This window comes from Ovis aries, chromosome 9 (assembly GCF_016772045.2).
Source record: "Ovis aries strain OAR_USU_Benz2616 breed Rambouillet chromosome 9, ARS-UI_Ramb_v3.0, whole genome shotgun sequence".
NCBI lineage: Eukaryota > Metazoa > Chordata > Mammalia > Artiodactyla > Bovidae > Ovis > Ovis aries.
The window spans coordinates 61,812,771-61,827,693 of NC_056062.1; the positions used below are offsets into that span (position 1 = coordinate 61,812,771).

The 14,923-nt window shown below is 37.1% G+C and overlaps 1 protein-coding gene across 3 annotated transcripts in view; it reads left to right on the forward strand.

Annotated features, from left to right (window-relative positions):
* Window positions 1-14,923, forward strand: part of TRPS1 (transcriptional repressor GATA binding 1) — a 279,202-nt gene that overhangs the window by 86,604 nt on the left and 177,675 nt on the right. For all 3 annotated transcript variants that reach the window (XM_027973086.3, XM_042254375.2, XM_060393462.1), the window contains one exon: window positions 304-907. In XM_027973086.3, the coding sequence (XP_027828887.1) occupies window positions 304-907 (604 nt within the window). The remainder of the gene's footprint in view (window positions 1-303; window positions 908-14,923) is intronic.

Genomic DNA, 14,923 nt, shown 5'->3' on the forward strand with positions numbered 1-14,923 from the left:
GAGCAGGTCCTTCAATAATAAAGCACATCAACCATTTGTAATCGTGGCTCTGCTGGTGTGTATACACAGAAGTGTGTGTGTGTGTGTTCATATCCCTGCTATTGCTAATATAACAAATGGGAATAGTGCATGCCTTACCTCGAAATAAGAGGCCAGTTCAGTGTATGCCAGTTTCTGGGTGCTGAGAAGACTGTATTTTGTTTTGCCCATTACATTACAGGGGATAAAATTCAGGTGCTTGAAGACGATTTTTTTAAGCTGTCTGTGTGCTAGATTCCGAGTGACGGTTTTCTTCTCCTGCAGGAGAGCACACAGCTGCTACAAATGCCGTCAGTGCAGTTTTACAGCTGCGGAGACTCAGTCACTACTGGAGCACTTCAACACTGTTCACTGCCAGGAGCAGGACAGCACTACAGCCAACGGCGAAGAGGACGGCCATGCCGTCTCCACCATCAAGGAGGAGCCCAAGATTGACCTCAAGGTCTACAGTCTGCTCAATCCAGACTCTAAAATGGGAGAGCCAGTTGCTGAGAGTGTGGTGAAGAGGGAGAAGCTCGAAGACAAGGATGGGCTAAAAGAAAAGGCTTGGGCTGAGAGTTCAAGCGATGACCTGCGCAGCGTGACTTGGAGAGGGGCGGACATCCTACGGGGAAGCCCCTCTTATACCCAAGCCAGCCTGGGACTGCTGACCCCTGTGTCCGGCCCCCAGGAGCAGACGAAGACTCTGAGGGATAGCCCCAACGTCGAGGCTGCCCACCTGGCGCGCCCTATTTACGGCTTGGCTGTGGACACCAAGGGCTTCCTGCAGGGGGCGCCCGCGGGCGGAGAGAAGGCCGGCGCCCTCCCCCAGCAGTATCCCGCGTCTGGAGAGAGCAAGTCCAAGGATGAATCCCAGTCCCTGTTACGGGTAGGAAGGTTTCATTTTTTAAAATAATCCTTTTTATCTTAAAGGGAAAGCTGGGGGAGCCCACATTCTCCAGAGTTAGTATCATGCCTTTAACCAAGTGCAACTAAATGATGCGTGTCAATCTGGGGGTTTATAGGTAATCCTGCCGAAGTCGGAGGGAGCAGCTGCCGGACGTTTGTGTGTACGCGACACGCACTTGATCGTGTGGGGTAGAAGCCACTTGTTTGTCATTGCGTTCAGCTCTGATTGAATGTTTGTTAGTCATTCCTGGTGGTTATGCAACACGGCGAGGGTGCTTTTGGAAAAGGGAGGCTCGAAATCCCAGAAGGATACACATCTGTTACCTTAAAATGACAAAATGGCTTTGAAGTTTTGAAGTGGTGTGACACAGTTGATGGTTAATAAGGAATGTAGCAGAGATGTAAATCACTAAGAATGCAAAGCCCTTGGTGAGATATGAATACAAAAATTTGGTGTTTTTAAAACTCACAGTATAGTTACATACACATCCTAGTTGTGTTATTGCAAAAAGGAAGGAAAAAAAATGAGATAGACCTAAGTGTGAATGCTGTGAAGAGTATCCAAAGAAGAGAACCATAAATTATATATTATTGGGCTCTTGTAGGGAGAAAGACATAGTCCCACCTGAAAAAAAACAAAAGCTCTCTAAGATCCTTGAGCACTCTCTTCATGCTGTGTAGACTGTGACTTGGCAAGGAATATTTTAGATTTTGAAAATTCATGAGCTCCCAGTGGAGTGATACTTGCTTTTTGCCTAAGGCACCACCACTTCAGCATCTCACCTTGACTCTGAGAAAGTTTTGAACTTTCAGGCTGATTTCAAAGCTTTGTTCCTGCATGGAAGGTAGGATCAGAAACACCAGATAACCTTTACAAAAGAGCTGGTTAAGAAATACGGTTCAGCCAGCCCAGTGCTGACCTGGAAGTTAGAGACCACTGAGTTCTCTTTGGATGTATTCTGAGGAGAAAAATTACTTTTTCCAAGGGTGGCTTGGATGCTCTTCTCTCATTCCCTACAGTCTCTAAAGCCTCTCTATGAGTTTTCTGTAGTAGCATTGAGAAATGCCCCTTAGAGGAGCACTGCTGCTGCTGCTGCTGCTGCTAAGTCGCTTCAGTCGTGTCCGACTCTGTGCGACCCCATAGACGGCAGCCCACCAGGCTCCCCTGTCCCTGGGATTCTTCAGGCAAGAACACTGGAGTGGGTTGCCATTTCCTTCTCCAATGCATGAAAGTGAAAAGTGAAGTCACTCAGTCGTGTCCGACTCTTAGCAACCTCATGGACCGCAGCCTACCAGGCTCCTCCGTCCATGGGATTTCCCACGCAAGAGTACTGGAGTGGGGTGCCATTGCCTTAGAGCACAGTTAGTTGTAAAAGCTGTTACCTTTCCTGTCTGCAGTCATGCCCTGAAGCTAAGGAAGGGCTTGAAAGCAGAAGAGGAGATGCCTTCTTGTGCACTGAGAGACAATCCTTCCTGCCTACCAGGAACGAGCTAGTTGAACTAAGTAACTCTGGAAAGAAGAGAAATAGTTCCTGTGCTTTTCAAGTGGGTACTCAATTTAGGGAGCTTCTTTCTTATAATATGCATTTTATCATTGTACATACTCATCATTTTCTTAGGGAGTCAGAACTCTTCTGATCTCAAGTGGCTAAAAGGCAGGAAGGACATGCCCTAGGATTTTTAAATTTTAGGTTGCATCTTGACAGTGTGGTGGAATTGATGGCCTTACATATGTATCACCAGAGCTTCCATGCTTCCCCCACCCCTGCCTCCCACTTAACAATGTTTTTTCATCCATGACTTCTTCACTTGGTATCAAATTATGTAACTCTTTTAGACTGTTTCTGGAATGTTACCTCTTCTGCCTCTCTTTGTATACACTTAAGAATCTGGAGTGAGCAGTAATTTATGAAGTAAATTATGAAGTAATTTATGATGTAGTGCAGCCTAAAATCTGAGCAGGATTGTTCTATTCTTTAAGCAGCCTGAGGATGATAATACTTTTCAAAAAAAATTGTTTTTCTCAATTCCTCCACTTCCTTAATTCCCTGATTTCAACTTTCTATTGCATCATTTCAACTGTCTTTTCAGTTCCTCTGCATTAGATGCTGAAGTAGGAAATCTTCAGCGAGAGGCTACCTAACTATGTTTTATAATGCCTATCAGATTCCTCACTGTAGGGTTTGTGATACTTAAAGGCCATCATCTACTAAATTTTGAGAGCTGACCCCCAGAAATATATATACATATGTATATATATATATATATACACACACACAGAGACATATAATATATATATATTTTAAAGTGTTTTGGGTCATTCTTCTGTAATTTCAGTAAAATTTGAATCTTTAAAATTTGTATTTTCATTGGGATTGGCTCATGGTTTTGAAAGTCATCCATTTTATTGGACGTTTGGGACAGTAAGTGTTAGCTGATTTGATTTATTATGAAATATTTAGGGTATAACTGAATTTAAAAGTTTTAATGTGCACATAAATTGCTGATTAACCTTTTAAGATGCTTGTAAGAATTAAGAAGCAGAGCCCATTCTGATTGTGAATTTGACCAGAATTTTACTTTCATTCTAATTGTGAATTTGACCAGAATTTTACTTTGGTGGTAAAAATTAGTGTCACTAAGTTACCATGGCAAATACATACTTCTCAGTTCTTTTCTCTGCCATTAGCCAGAGGAAACCCAAAAGAATATCGCCATCATATTTACTAAGGCCAAAACAAAGTACTTTATTGTGTAATTTTAGAGGTCCCATAAAAATTTATAAATACACAGTTGAAATATGCAAACACAATTTAAATGTTTTAAATGAAAATTTGTAGTGGTCTTTGTAAATATATATCTACAGAATATTATCCATACCTGAATTTAAATAGTAGAATGGAACTTGAAATTAACTTGCTGTTTGGCATGTTTGTTTCAAAATAGTAAGAGATTTAAGAAATGGAAATAGATTTTAAAGTAATTTTTTAAATTAAGTAGTCTATCTGATATATCAGTAATAGAACAAGTATATTTATAAATACATTTATTCATGTAGTTTCTAATACTAAAATAAAAACTTGACCATCATCTTTGACTACTGTGCAGAGTGGTATCGAGAATTAAGTATGGAAAATATTAATTTGAAATAGTTTAACACTATGCTGGTAAATAATGGAAACTTTTTTAACACATTATTAACTGGGGGATTTTTGCAGAAACTAACGCCTGTGGCATTAATACATCTCCCGTCAATAATGTGTTAAGAGTAAGCTGACTGGAGATAGGGTTATGTTACAAAGCATGTAGTTATAATGTTGCTTGCAGTGTACTGTTTTTTCTGATACTTGTTTTTAACTGGTTTTAGTTATGAAATTTTGCTGCACTCCAAGTGAGGAAGGAAATATAAGAATCACAGAGAAGAGCTCAAGTTTCAAAAATGTTCGTTAGTTTTCTTCACTTCTTTTTTCTCTTTCCTTTTTTCATAGATCAGTGTTTGGCTTTTAATTTGATACTCAGTGGCAGCTCATATATGTATATTTTCATTTGGTGTATGTCCTTAGATTTCCCTTGTATGAAATTGATCTTGTTATAAAAATGTCTAAATAATGTATGTGATCTGTGTTTATCATTGTGCTTTGAATATGGCAGGGAACACATTAACATAAGCTTCATCTTGTAAATTGTTTTATGAAAATTGGGTTTTTCTGTGGATTAACAGTATTTCTATAAATCATTTTTCCCTTTTATGAGTAGAAATATTAAACCCTGTAGATGCTTTGCTAGAAATAGTCCAAGTGTACAGGTAAACTTCAACTGTTCCTCTTTTAAAACTTCTAGATCTTGGAAAACATGAATAAGCTCCTAAAAATGTTTTGAATATGCATCATTGAAGTTTAGCTCCGTGAATAGGTTAACATATTTAATACTGCCTTACTGAAAGCAAAATTAATTGGTTTTGTATTCAAATAGATGTTCCCTTCTCATTTTAAACTAAACAGCCTAGTATAGTTGTAACTCAGTGTAGTCAGGTGCTCTTTTCTGACTAGCATCTTGTAGAAATTTTATTTTCATAAGGGTGTTGTTTATTTGGTAGCTTTCTTATGCAGATGTAACTGTATTCATTTTATTATTTCCTGGTTGAGAAATTCTAGGTTTCATTCTTGTAATTAACGTTTTAGATTGGACTGTATAACACAGAAAGCTTTGTCTTTTAGCTGATAACCACATTAAAAGAAACGAAACACCTGTCATTAAATTTCACAAAGATTTTGCCAAAGTCAAATACATTTAAAAAATTTTTTTAAAATAAAATGCAGACATATAAACATTTGATTGGGAGATCTTTACTTTATGTAGTAAACTTCTCAATGTCATGTCAGAATAGAATGTCACAGTCAGATAACTGATAGTCTCTAATTCTTCCATCAGTGCAAATGCCCTAGTTATCAGTCCACTCTGCTCTTGCACCTAGGTGAAATATAAATCTCTTTGTGGTTGATTTTAGTTTGCAGTGTGCATTTATTTATGGAAGTTTGTCCAATTAGCACGTATATTTTGCACTGCTTGGTTTTGACAGAGATGTCTGGCCAGGGCTGTGGAGTTGAGTTTCATGTTCTGGGTGTTGAGATCCAAGTTGAACCATTGGCTCAAAGAAAGGGCCTCCCAGGATCCTGTTCATCTGTATCCCAGAGAGGATTACGATGCCAGCCATCCTCCCAAGAGTGCTGAGCAACTTAGTTAATTAATGTTTGTCAGGCCATTTGAGATTGTCAGATGCAGGGTTCTAGATAAGTGCAAAGGAGTATGATGATTTGTTCGTTTTGTAAATGTGATACCAAGACAGTACAAAGCAGGTGTTATTTCCCTCTTTCTTCAGCAGCGTTAAATTTATAGTTTAAAGATTGTTGATACCGGACAGTCTATTGAGATGCAAAAATGTTCTTTTGGGGACAGTCCATTGGCAGCCAAACAGACGTTTAAACAAGCAACATTGTTGAATGCCTCTACAACCACTGACAGAAGATCGCAGGAACTTCTTTTAAACTAAAGATGATCTTTAGTGAGAAGTCTGATATTTACTGTTTTGCTTCATGTTTAATGAAAATAGAAGCAGCTATCATTTAAGTATTGTTGTTTTAACAGAGTGTTTAGGTACATAAGTATTTTCCTGACTCCATTTGAATTTTTTACTTGCATATGTCAAATACCATAGAGAAGGTCTAAACCAGGACAAATGGGGAGTATGTACTTCCCTGATCATTAGCTAGGAAATAGTAGTTTATAAGCCATGTTGGTGAAGTTTCTTTTGAGGTAACTGTTGATATTTGTTTTGCCTAAGAATAAAATATTAAAAACCATTGACTCTATCCAGAGATGAACAATCCTTGTAAGATTATGATTTAAAACAGTATGGTTTAAATTCAAGAATATAATAGGTTTATTTTAAAAATAGCAATCATTCATCCACTTAGTTTTTAATAGTGAACATAATCATTTTGTTTTTATTAAAGAAAAATCTAGGTAGCTTTTTCCCCCTGTATTAGCTATTTATCTTTTACATTTAATATACCATATTTGACAATAGATCACTACTAAAATCAACTTGATACGTATATGTTTGACCAGTGGGATTTTCTGTTATTCTACTTTCTTTCATTTAAGTCAGCTCCCCTGGCTCAAGTATTTTTTAAAAGTGCATTTTTTTTTCTCTTTTTTGTAACCTAGGCTTTTTGTGAAGTCTGGCATAGTTCTGCTGGCCCAGGTTTCTAAGGCAAGGGAAGCAGATGTATCTTTTAGTGAATTGGGCTGTAAGTTTGTAGTCACTGTGAAATGGTATCCTTCAGCACAGTTATCTGTTAATTATTTCCTGTATAACTATCTTTTGCTTGGCTTCCTATTTTTTTTTCACAGACGGCATGAGTCAGAAGATAACAGGGCCCAAAAAGGACCCTATTGTTGAATGTTCTTAGATGTTGGAAGTGAACAGTATTCAGAAAGTGGCCCAAGTTTCAAGAGCACAGATGCAGAATGATTCAAAAGTGTGTCAGCCATGAGCTACACACAGCCTTGGAGTGAATCTTAATGTTCTGCTGGCAAAGTCCAGTCTGATGGATGGATGGATTTCATAGAAGTGTTGATTACCTAAAATCCAGGAAAATTTTTACCTTGGATTTCTGTGTGTTTTCTTATTTGCTTCCACCAAAAAAAAGAGAAAATATTGTTTTCATTGTTATATTCTTTTACTGTCCTTTTCCTTTGATTCTGTTAGTGAATTTTCATTAAGTGTTTGTAGACAAGCATGTTGATTACTGGGATGGTCTACGAATAAACTCAAGGAAACTTGGCAAGCAGGACCTGGTGTGGTTGTGTTACTAGTTCAAGGAGGTTCAGATAGTTTCAGTGAACTTCCAGGAAGCTGTTTCCTTAATTTTGGTGAAGCAGCATTTACATTTATGTTGTGTTGTGTTAGTTCCTCAGTGGTATCCGGCTCTTTGTGACCCCATGGACTGGAGCCTGCCAGGCTCTCATTCATAGGTGTTTATGAAAGTGAAAGTGAAAGTAGCTCAGCCGTCTCTGACTCTTTGCGACCCTATGGACTGTGCAGTCCATGGAATTCTCCAGGCCAGAATATTGGAATGGGTTGCCATTTCCTTCTCCAGGGGATCTTCCCAATCCAGGGATCAAACCCAGGTCTCCTGCATTGCAGGCGGATTCTTTACCAGCTGAGCTACAAGGGAAGCCCTTATAGATGTTCATGTTTAACTATAATTTACAAGTAGAATAGAATCTGGATGATGACTTTATTTGGAAAAAATCCATAACATTCATCTTGTGATGTATTTTTATTCTGTTATCAGTGATTAGAAATAAGGCAAAGGAATCTTACTTTCATCTTATTTTTGTAAGGACAGGACATTTGTAAGTTAGGAGGTATCATCTCTCACACATAATTTTACATGTTAACCTGCCTTTTAAAAATGTTTCTCACCTTCCAAGATTTAATTTGGACATATTAATTATGAAAAGGACTAATTGTTTCATACCTGGAAATTTACCTATCTGTAGGATCACGATTAACCAGCAAAACTAAGGATATACATCTATATTTCTAAAAGGGAAAATACAGTTTATAATGGTTAAGTAAGAAAACACATGACTGATAGCATGTGTTGTCCCATGTTCAAGTTAACTGTCATCCAAACAGGTCAGTGTTAAGAGACACAATAAATAAATATTGCTTGGAAAATAATATCCTAGAAATATCTAATTAAGAATTAACTATTAAACTGAATTGACTGATGATGAATGCAGATAATTAAGAAAAAAGCAAATGATACTCATTAAGAGCTATTTCTTATGTGTATGAAAAATGACAAATATCTAATGGCCAGACAATGATATGATTTGCTTCCCTTATAGTACATGTGCAGTACAGTTTATTTTTTAGAGAATTTATTTCTAAGTAGTATTTGTGTTCTTAAGCAGAGTTGAATCATGTGTCTTCGTGAAAGCAGTTAGCTCAGACAGACTTACTTTTGTAGGGGAAAAATCTCTTTATTTTGCTTGTTTTCATTTTGCTTCCATGGATGATGTTTTCATTACTGTTTACAGTTTCTTGACCTAGTTTTTACATTCCTAGAGGTGTCTTGGATGGGGTGAATAATAGTATGGGCTTTGAGGGAATATAAGAGAGAAGAACTTAATTTTTCCTCTTAAAATATGAAATTTAATGATCTTTATTCTTATTGGTTGCTGAAATATTTACATTGATTCCATTAGAAAGTATTTTTCTTTTGTAGGATTTTCAGAATGTCAGATAGAATAGTCTTTCTTTACTACTTCTTAATAACTTATTAAAATGATAAGAAAAAAAAACATTTTCTTGATTAACATTGAGTGTGATTGTTATAGCCTAAAAATACAGAAGCTCGTGCCTTTCTTAACCAATTAATGACATTTATGAAGACATGTCTGTTGTCATTTACAAACAGGAGTTAAGTCAGATTTATATATAAAAATCTAAAAATTTACAAATGGAACATTTGAGAGAACTATTCCCCCTACTTGAAAATAATCATTTGCTTTAAAAACAAAACCTCAGTATAGGACTTTTATTATTTATTCCCTGAAATCTTAAAAAATGAAAATGTTATTTACTTATAACTTTTTAGAAGTCATCTGTTTTGCAAAACATGCTACAACTGAAGCAATGTTGGCCATATTTTAGGAGATACACATTTGGTTAATTTAATTCCTCTTAAAAAGTCAGGAATTTACAATCAAAATTTTCTTGATAATTCAAGAAAATATATCTACTTTGCCTGCATCATGTAACTGATTCAAGAAAAGTTGGAGGTTTTTAAAATGTGGCTTGTCCAAATGGTCAGTCTACAAATTAAATATCCAGTTACTATGCCTCTCAAAACTTCATGCTATAATATATCCAAATTATTCTTTAGTAATATGCTCAGCCCTCTCAAGTTACAGATGAGTTTGGAAGTGGGTGTGTTCCACCTTTAATGGAGTGTCTCTGGTTGTGATTCAGGCTTGAAAGGATTTTATTTTCCAGTAAAATTATACTTTATATTTTCTTCTTTACTTTTCTCTTGTGATGCAGTGGAAAGAGTACTGGATTGGAGGAAAAAGAGGCTTTGTGTTCTAGACTTACTTTGTGACTAACTAGCTGTGTGACCCTGGGTGAGTCACTCAATCTTAATGCCCTGTTTCCTTCTTTGGAAAATTATAGAGATAGAAGCATACAATTGCTCACATCTCTTTAAGATTGCAAACTCTGGGACCAAGCAAATTTTCTATAAAACCTTAAACATTTAGATCTGTGATACTTGAGTCAACTTTAAGACAAATATCTTAGTGATTCTAGTGTCCAAAGAGACATCATGTATTTGATATGCAAGTTTCTAATTTCCCTCTAATGGCTGACAACCCCAAAATTATAAACAATGCGGTCTAAAATCTTCAACATTTGTATTATTGGGGCTTATCTTATACAAGAAAGCTCATTCTTTGACAATAACTTTGATTCAAAGAATCATGTTATTAAGGGGCCACTTATGAATGCCAATAAAGAGAAGTCTGCACAATGAGAAATAAGATAATTCTGGTGAGAATATGACATGTTTAAAGTCTATTTCCTCAGTTTCTTGGCATTGAGTGATGATGCCTGTTTTGTTCACAGTCAGATGTTCAAATCAGAATTTTGGATGCAGAAACTAATTTTAGTAGGTGGGGTGCAAATTCCTTATGAGTCCATGAATAGATTCTAATCCCAGCTGTTTCATTACAATTATAAAAATAAAATTGGCTGTGAATCATTCAAACTCTATTTAATGGATGTGAATAATTCAGTTTTGTCCCACTGAAATCTTTAAACTGTAAACCTATCTCAGATTCTTTATGCTCCTTCAGAGTTAATATCTCCAGCATTCTTACCTGGAGAATCTCGGACAGAGGAGGGGTGGGTTGCAAGAGTCGGACACGACCTAGCGACTCAACCACCACCACATTCATGTATGAATTATTTGCAGTATTAATGGTCATGATGAAAAAGAACATATTTGTGCTCAGTCCCTGTGGGTTTCCGGAGAGGAGGGTGCCTCTAGGGTGGGGCTGATGATGAAAATGACAAATTAGGAAAGGTCTATGAAAGAGAAAAGGATATCAAATTAGCGTTTGTTGACATTTTCTTTCCCATTAAAATATATATGTTCATTAGACATTTTGGAAAATATAAATAAGCAAAAGGAAGAAAATGACTACTCAACACTTTAATGTATCCCACACACACAAAAACATCCACATACAAACATAGATTTGTATGTTTAAGTAGCCTTCAATTTCACTTTATAATAAATTATAAACATTTTCTCATATTAGTGTATATTCTGATACATCAGATTTACTGACTTCATAGTACTTCATTATGTCCTGTACTGGTTGTACCAGAAAAGATGATTATTGATCCCCTTGTTGCCAGACTTTTAAGTTACTTCCAATTTTTGCTGTGGTAAATAGTCCTGCATTGAATATATTGTGACTACATAATTGTATCTTGCTTACAATTTTAAATTGTTCAAACTAGCTTCCCTAAAATCAGTTTCCTCTATGGGGTGACATAGTAGTGGAGTTAATGGCGAGTATAGGTTACTTTACCAGCCCGATGTGTAGTTATACTCTTCGGAAATGGGAAAACATTTTACTCGTGAGAACTGCCTCAAAGTGGTAACTAGGAAATAACAAACCCCAACATTTCCTGTAAACATTATTATGGGGGAAAAGTTAATATGAGAGTTTGAATAAGGTACATTTCTGAAGCACCAACAGAGATTTAGTGATCTAGTTCACTTTTACGATTGAAAGATTCCTTAGTCATCTTGACATTCAAAGAATATTTAAATAGGGTAATGTACTGTAGTGAGTCTTACAAGGTAAATATATATATATAGTATACATACATTATATTATGCATATACATATATTTAAAATATACATATATCATATATTTAATATTTAAAGGGATTTTACTGTCACCAAAACGATTCTTAAAGTTAATTTGTTTTGGTGATCACATAGAGTTAATGCCAGCAACTACTCAGTAAGGTACTTGGCACACACAGAAACTCTAAACTATTTGAATTTATTTTATTTTTCTCAAAGTTATTTACATAGTTTAAGGTAAGGTAAGAATGAAACTCTGGTGTTAAAAGGAAGTGTAGAAAATCACTTTATTCTAAGTCTCATTTTCATTTGCTTTTTCAGTCATCTCACTGCTATATGCAAAGTTCTTTCAAAGACTAGAGACTGTATGTACGTATAGTTCGTGAAATTTTAGCAATATACTCTTTTGTTTAGGGTTTTTGGTGCACAATTGGTTGTATGTGAATTTAAGTTAAGGATATACTCATTTAAGTTAAGGATTTATTTTCAAGGAACCAACATGTTTGGGGATTCTCAAGTGGCACAGTGGTAAAGGATATGCCTGCCAATGCAGGAGATGTAAGAGATGCGGGTTCAATCCCTGGGTCAGGAAGATCCCCTGTGGAAGGAAATGACAACCTGCTCCAGGAATCTTGCCTGGAAAATTCCATGGACAGAGGAACCTGGTAGGCTACAGTCCATAGGTCACAAAGAGTCAGACACAACTGAACAACTGAGCGTGAGCAACATGTGTTAAGCCAAACTAACCTAGACTCAGACTTGAAAGAACTAGAAATCCAAAGTAAATGATAACTTTGTAGAATAATTCCCTGATATATTGGTCTTTAACTTTTTTTGTCCAATAAACAACAATTTAGCACCTACTTTATTTCAGGAACCATGAAAGATCCTGTAAAGGGAATGGAAATGAGTAAATTAGGGTTCTTACCTTCAGGTAATACACAATTATGTGTAGGTGATAAGCTCTGAAATTTTTATTTTAAAAGGAAATCAGGAATCATTAGGATTCGGAACAAATAAATTTAGACAGACCTTTAACGTGATGAACATCTATCACATTTTATATAGAATGGGTTGGATAGGTGGGCAGAAATGCAGACTGATTAAAGTCTCCTCTACTAGCCCCTAGTCTACCCTCAGTTCAGTTCAGTTCAGTCGCTCAGTCATGTCCAGCTCTTTTCGACCCCATGAATCGCAGCATGCCAGGCCTCCCTGTCCATCACCAACTCCCGGAGTTCACTCAAACTCACGTCCATCGAGTCGGTGATGCCATCCAGCCATCTCATCCTCTGTCGTCCCCTTCTCCTCCTGCCCCCAATCCCTCCCAGCATCAGGGTCTTTTCCAATGAGTCAACTCTTCGCATGAGGTGGCCAAAGTATTCGAATTTTAGCTTCAACATCAGTCCTTCCAAAGAACACCCAGGACTGATCTCCTTTAGAATGGACTGGTTGGATCTCCTTGCAGTCCAAGGGACTCTCAGGAGTCTTCTCCAACACCACAGTTGAAAAGCATCAATTCTTTGGTGCTCAGCTTTCTTCACAGCCCAGCTCTCACATCCATACATGACCGCTGGAAAAATCATAGCCTTGACTAGACGGACCTTGGTTGGCAAAGTAATGTCTCTGCTTCTCAATATGCTATCTAAGAAAGTCAGTCTACTCTAGGGTAGTGAAAATGAGATTAGTTTTATAGATACGCTAGATGCAGAATATTTAAGAGTTGACAAAGTCGACACGTATGGGTGACCAAGAGGAGGAAAGTTGTGATGAATGAGGCTTAGAATTTGGATGATTAGAAGAGGGGACTAATCATAGCTAACATTTGATAATCACCAACTATGGGCCAGATTCTCCTTTCTGTTTGTAGTATCTCATTTAATCTTCATAGTAATCCATGACATAGAAGATATCTTTAACTCCATTTTATAGAGGAAATAGGGCCTCAGAGATATTAAGTCACGTGCCTCCTGAAGTCACCCAGCTAGTAAGTGACTGAGTCATGCCAGCCCATGTTCATATAGGCTTGGCTTCAAAGTCCACACTGTTTACTAAAGTGCTTTTCAATGAATGGTAGTGCTGTTAGCAGAACTCTAGTGTGAGCTATTTTGTGAGTGTTAAATAATGAAGCTAGTCTTACACCTACAAGGTTTACAGGGCGTTCAGATGAAAATATCTAATGGCTAGCAAGAAATGCCTTCTCTTATGGGGAACGGGGGAGATGGAATGACTTCTAAATTAACCAACATTTCTTTAATAATTGAATTTATGTTGAAAGCCTAGTTTGTGCAAAATATTCTAGGAGTGACATCATCATGGACATGCTATGGATACTGTTTCTTGAAATCATTTGTAGACCAGTTTGGGAGATGATGTTCAGAAATATGATTAGGGTTTAAGGAAAGGCTTCCCTGGTGGCTCAATGATAAAGGATCTGCCTGCCAATGCAGGAGACCTGGGTTAGTGACTAAACAAAAACAACAAAAGGAAGGGAGTGCCAAGTGCCATGGAGTGGAACGAATTGTAGTATTTAATTTAATTTTTAGCATTTTTTATTGAAGTATATTTGATTTACAATGTTGTGTTAGCTTTAGGTATATAGTCCATTCAGTTCAGTCACTCAGTTGCATCTGACTCTTTCTGATCGCATGGACTGCAGCATGCCATGCTTCCTGTCCATCACCAACTCCTGGAGCTTAGTCAGACTCATGTCCTTTGAGTCGATGATGCCATCCAACCGTCTCATCCTCTGTTGTCCCTTTCTCCCCCTGCCTTCAATCTTTCACAGCATCAGGGTCTTTTCTGCTGAGTCAGTTCTTCACATCAAGTGACCAAAGTATTGGAGCTTCAGCCTCAGCTTCAGTCCTTCCAATGAGTATTTAGGAGTGATTTCCTTTAGGATAGACAGGTTGAATCTCCTTGCAGTCCAAGGAACTCTCAAGAGTCTTCTCCAACACCACAGTTCAAAAGCATCAATTCTTTTGCACTCAGCTTTCTTTATAGTCCAACTCTCACATCCGTACATGACCGCTGGAAAAACCATAGCCTTGACTAGACAGACTTTTGTTGACAAAGTAATGTCTCTGCTTTTTAATACACTGTCTAGGTTGATCATAGCTTTCCTTCCAAGGAGCAAGCATCTTTTATTTTCATGGCTGCAGTCACCATCTGCAGTGATTTTGGAGTTTCCCCCCCCCCCCACCGCCCCCGCCACCAAAAAATCTTAAAACTCAGCCTTCAGAAAACTAAGATCTTGGCATCTGGTCCAGTCACTTCATGGCAAATAGATGGGGAAATAATGGAAACAGTGAGGTGTATAGTGATTCACCTAAAATGTGATTCACCTGTAAAGTGATTCATATATATATATATATATAAAACTGAATATATATATGTACATATATATATACACACACACACACTCTTTTTCAGATTCTTTTCCCTTATAGTTCATTACTAAGTGTTGAATATAGTTCCTTGTATAGTGTTATACAGTAGGTCCTTGTTGATTATCTGTTTTATATACATAGTATGTATGGGG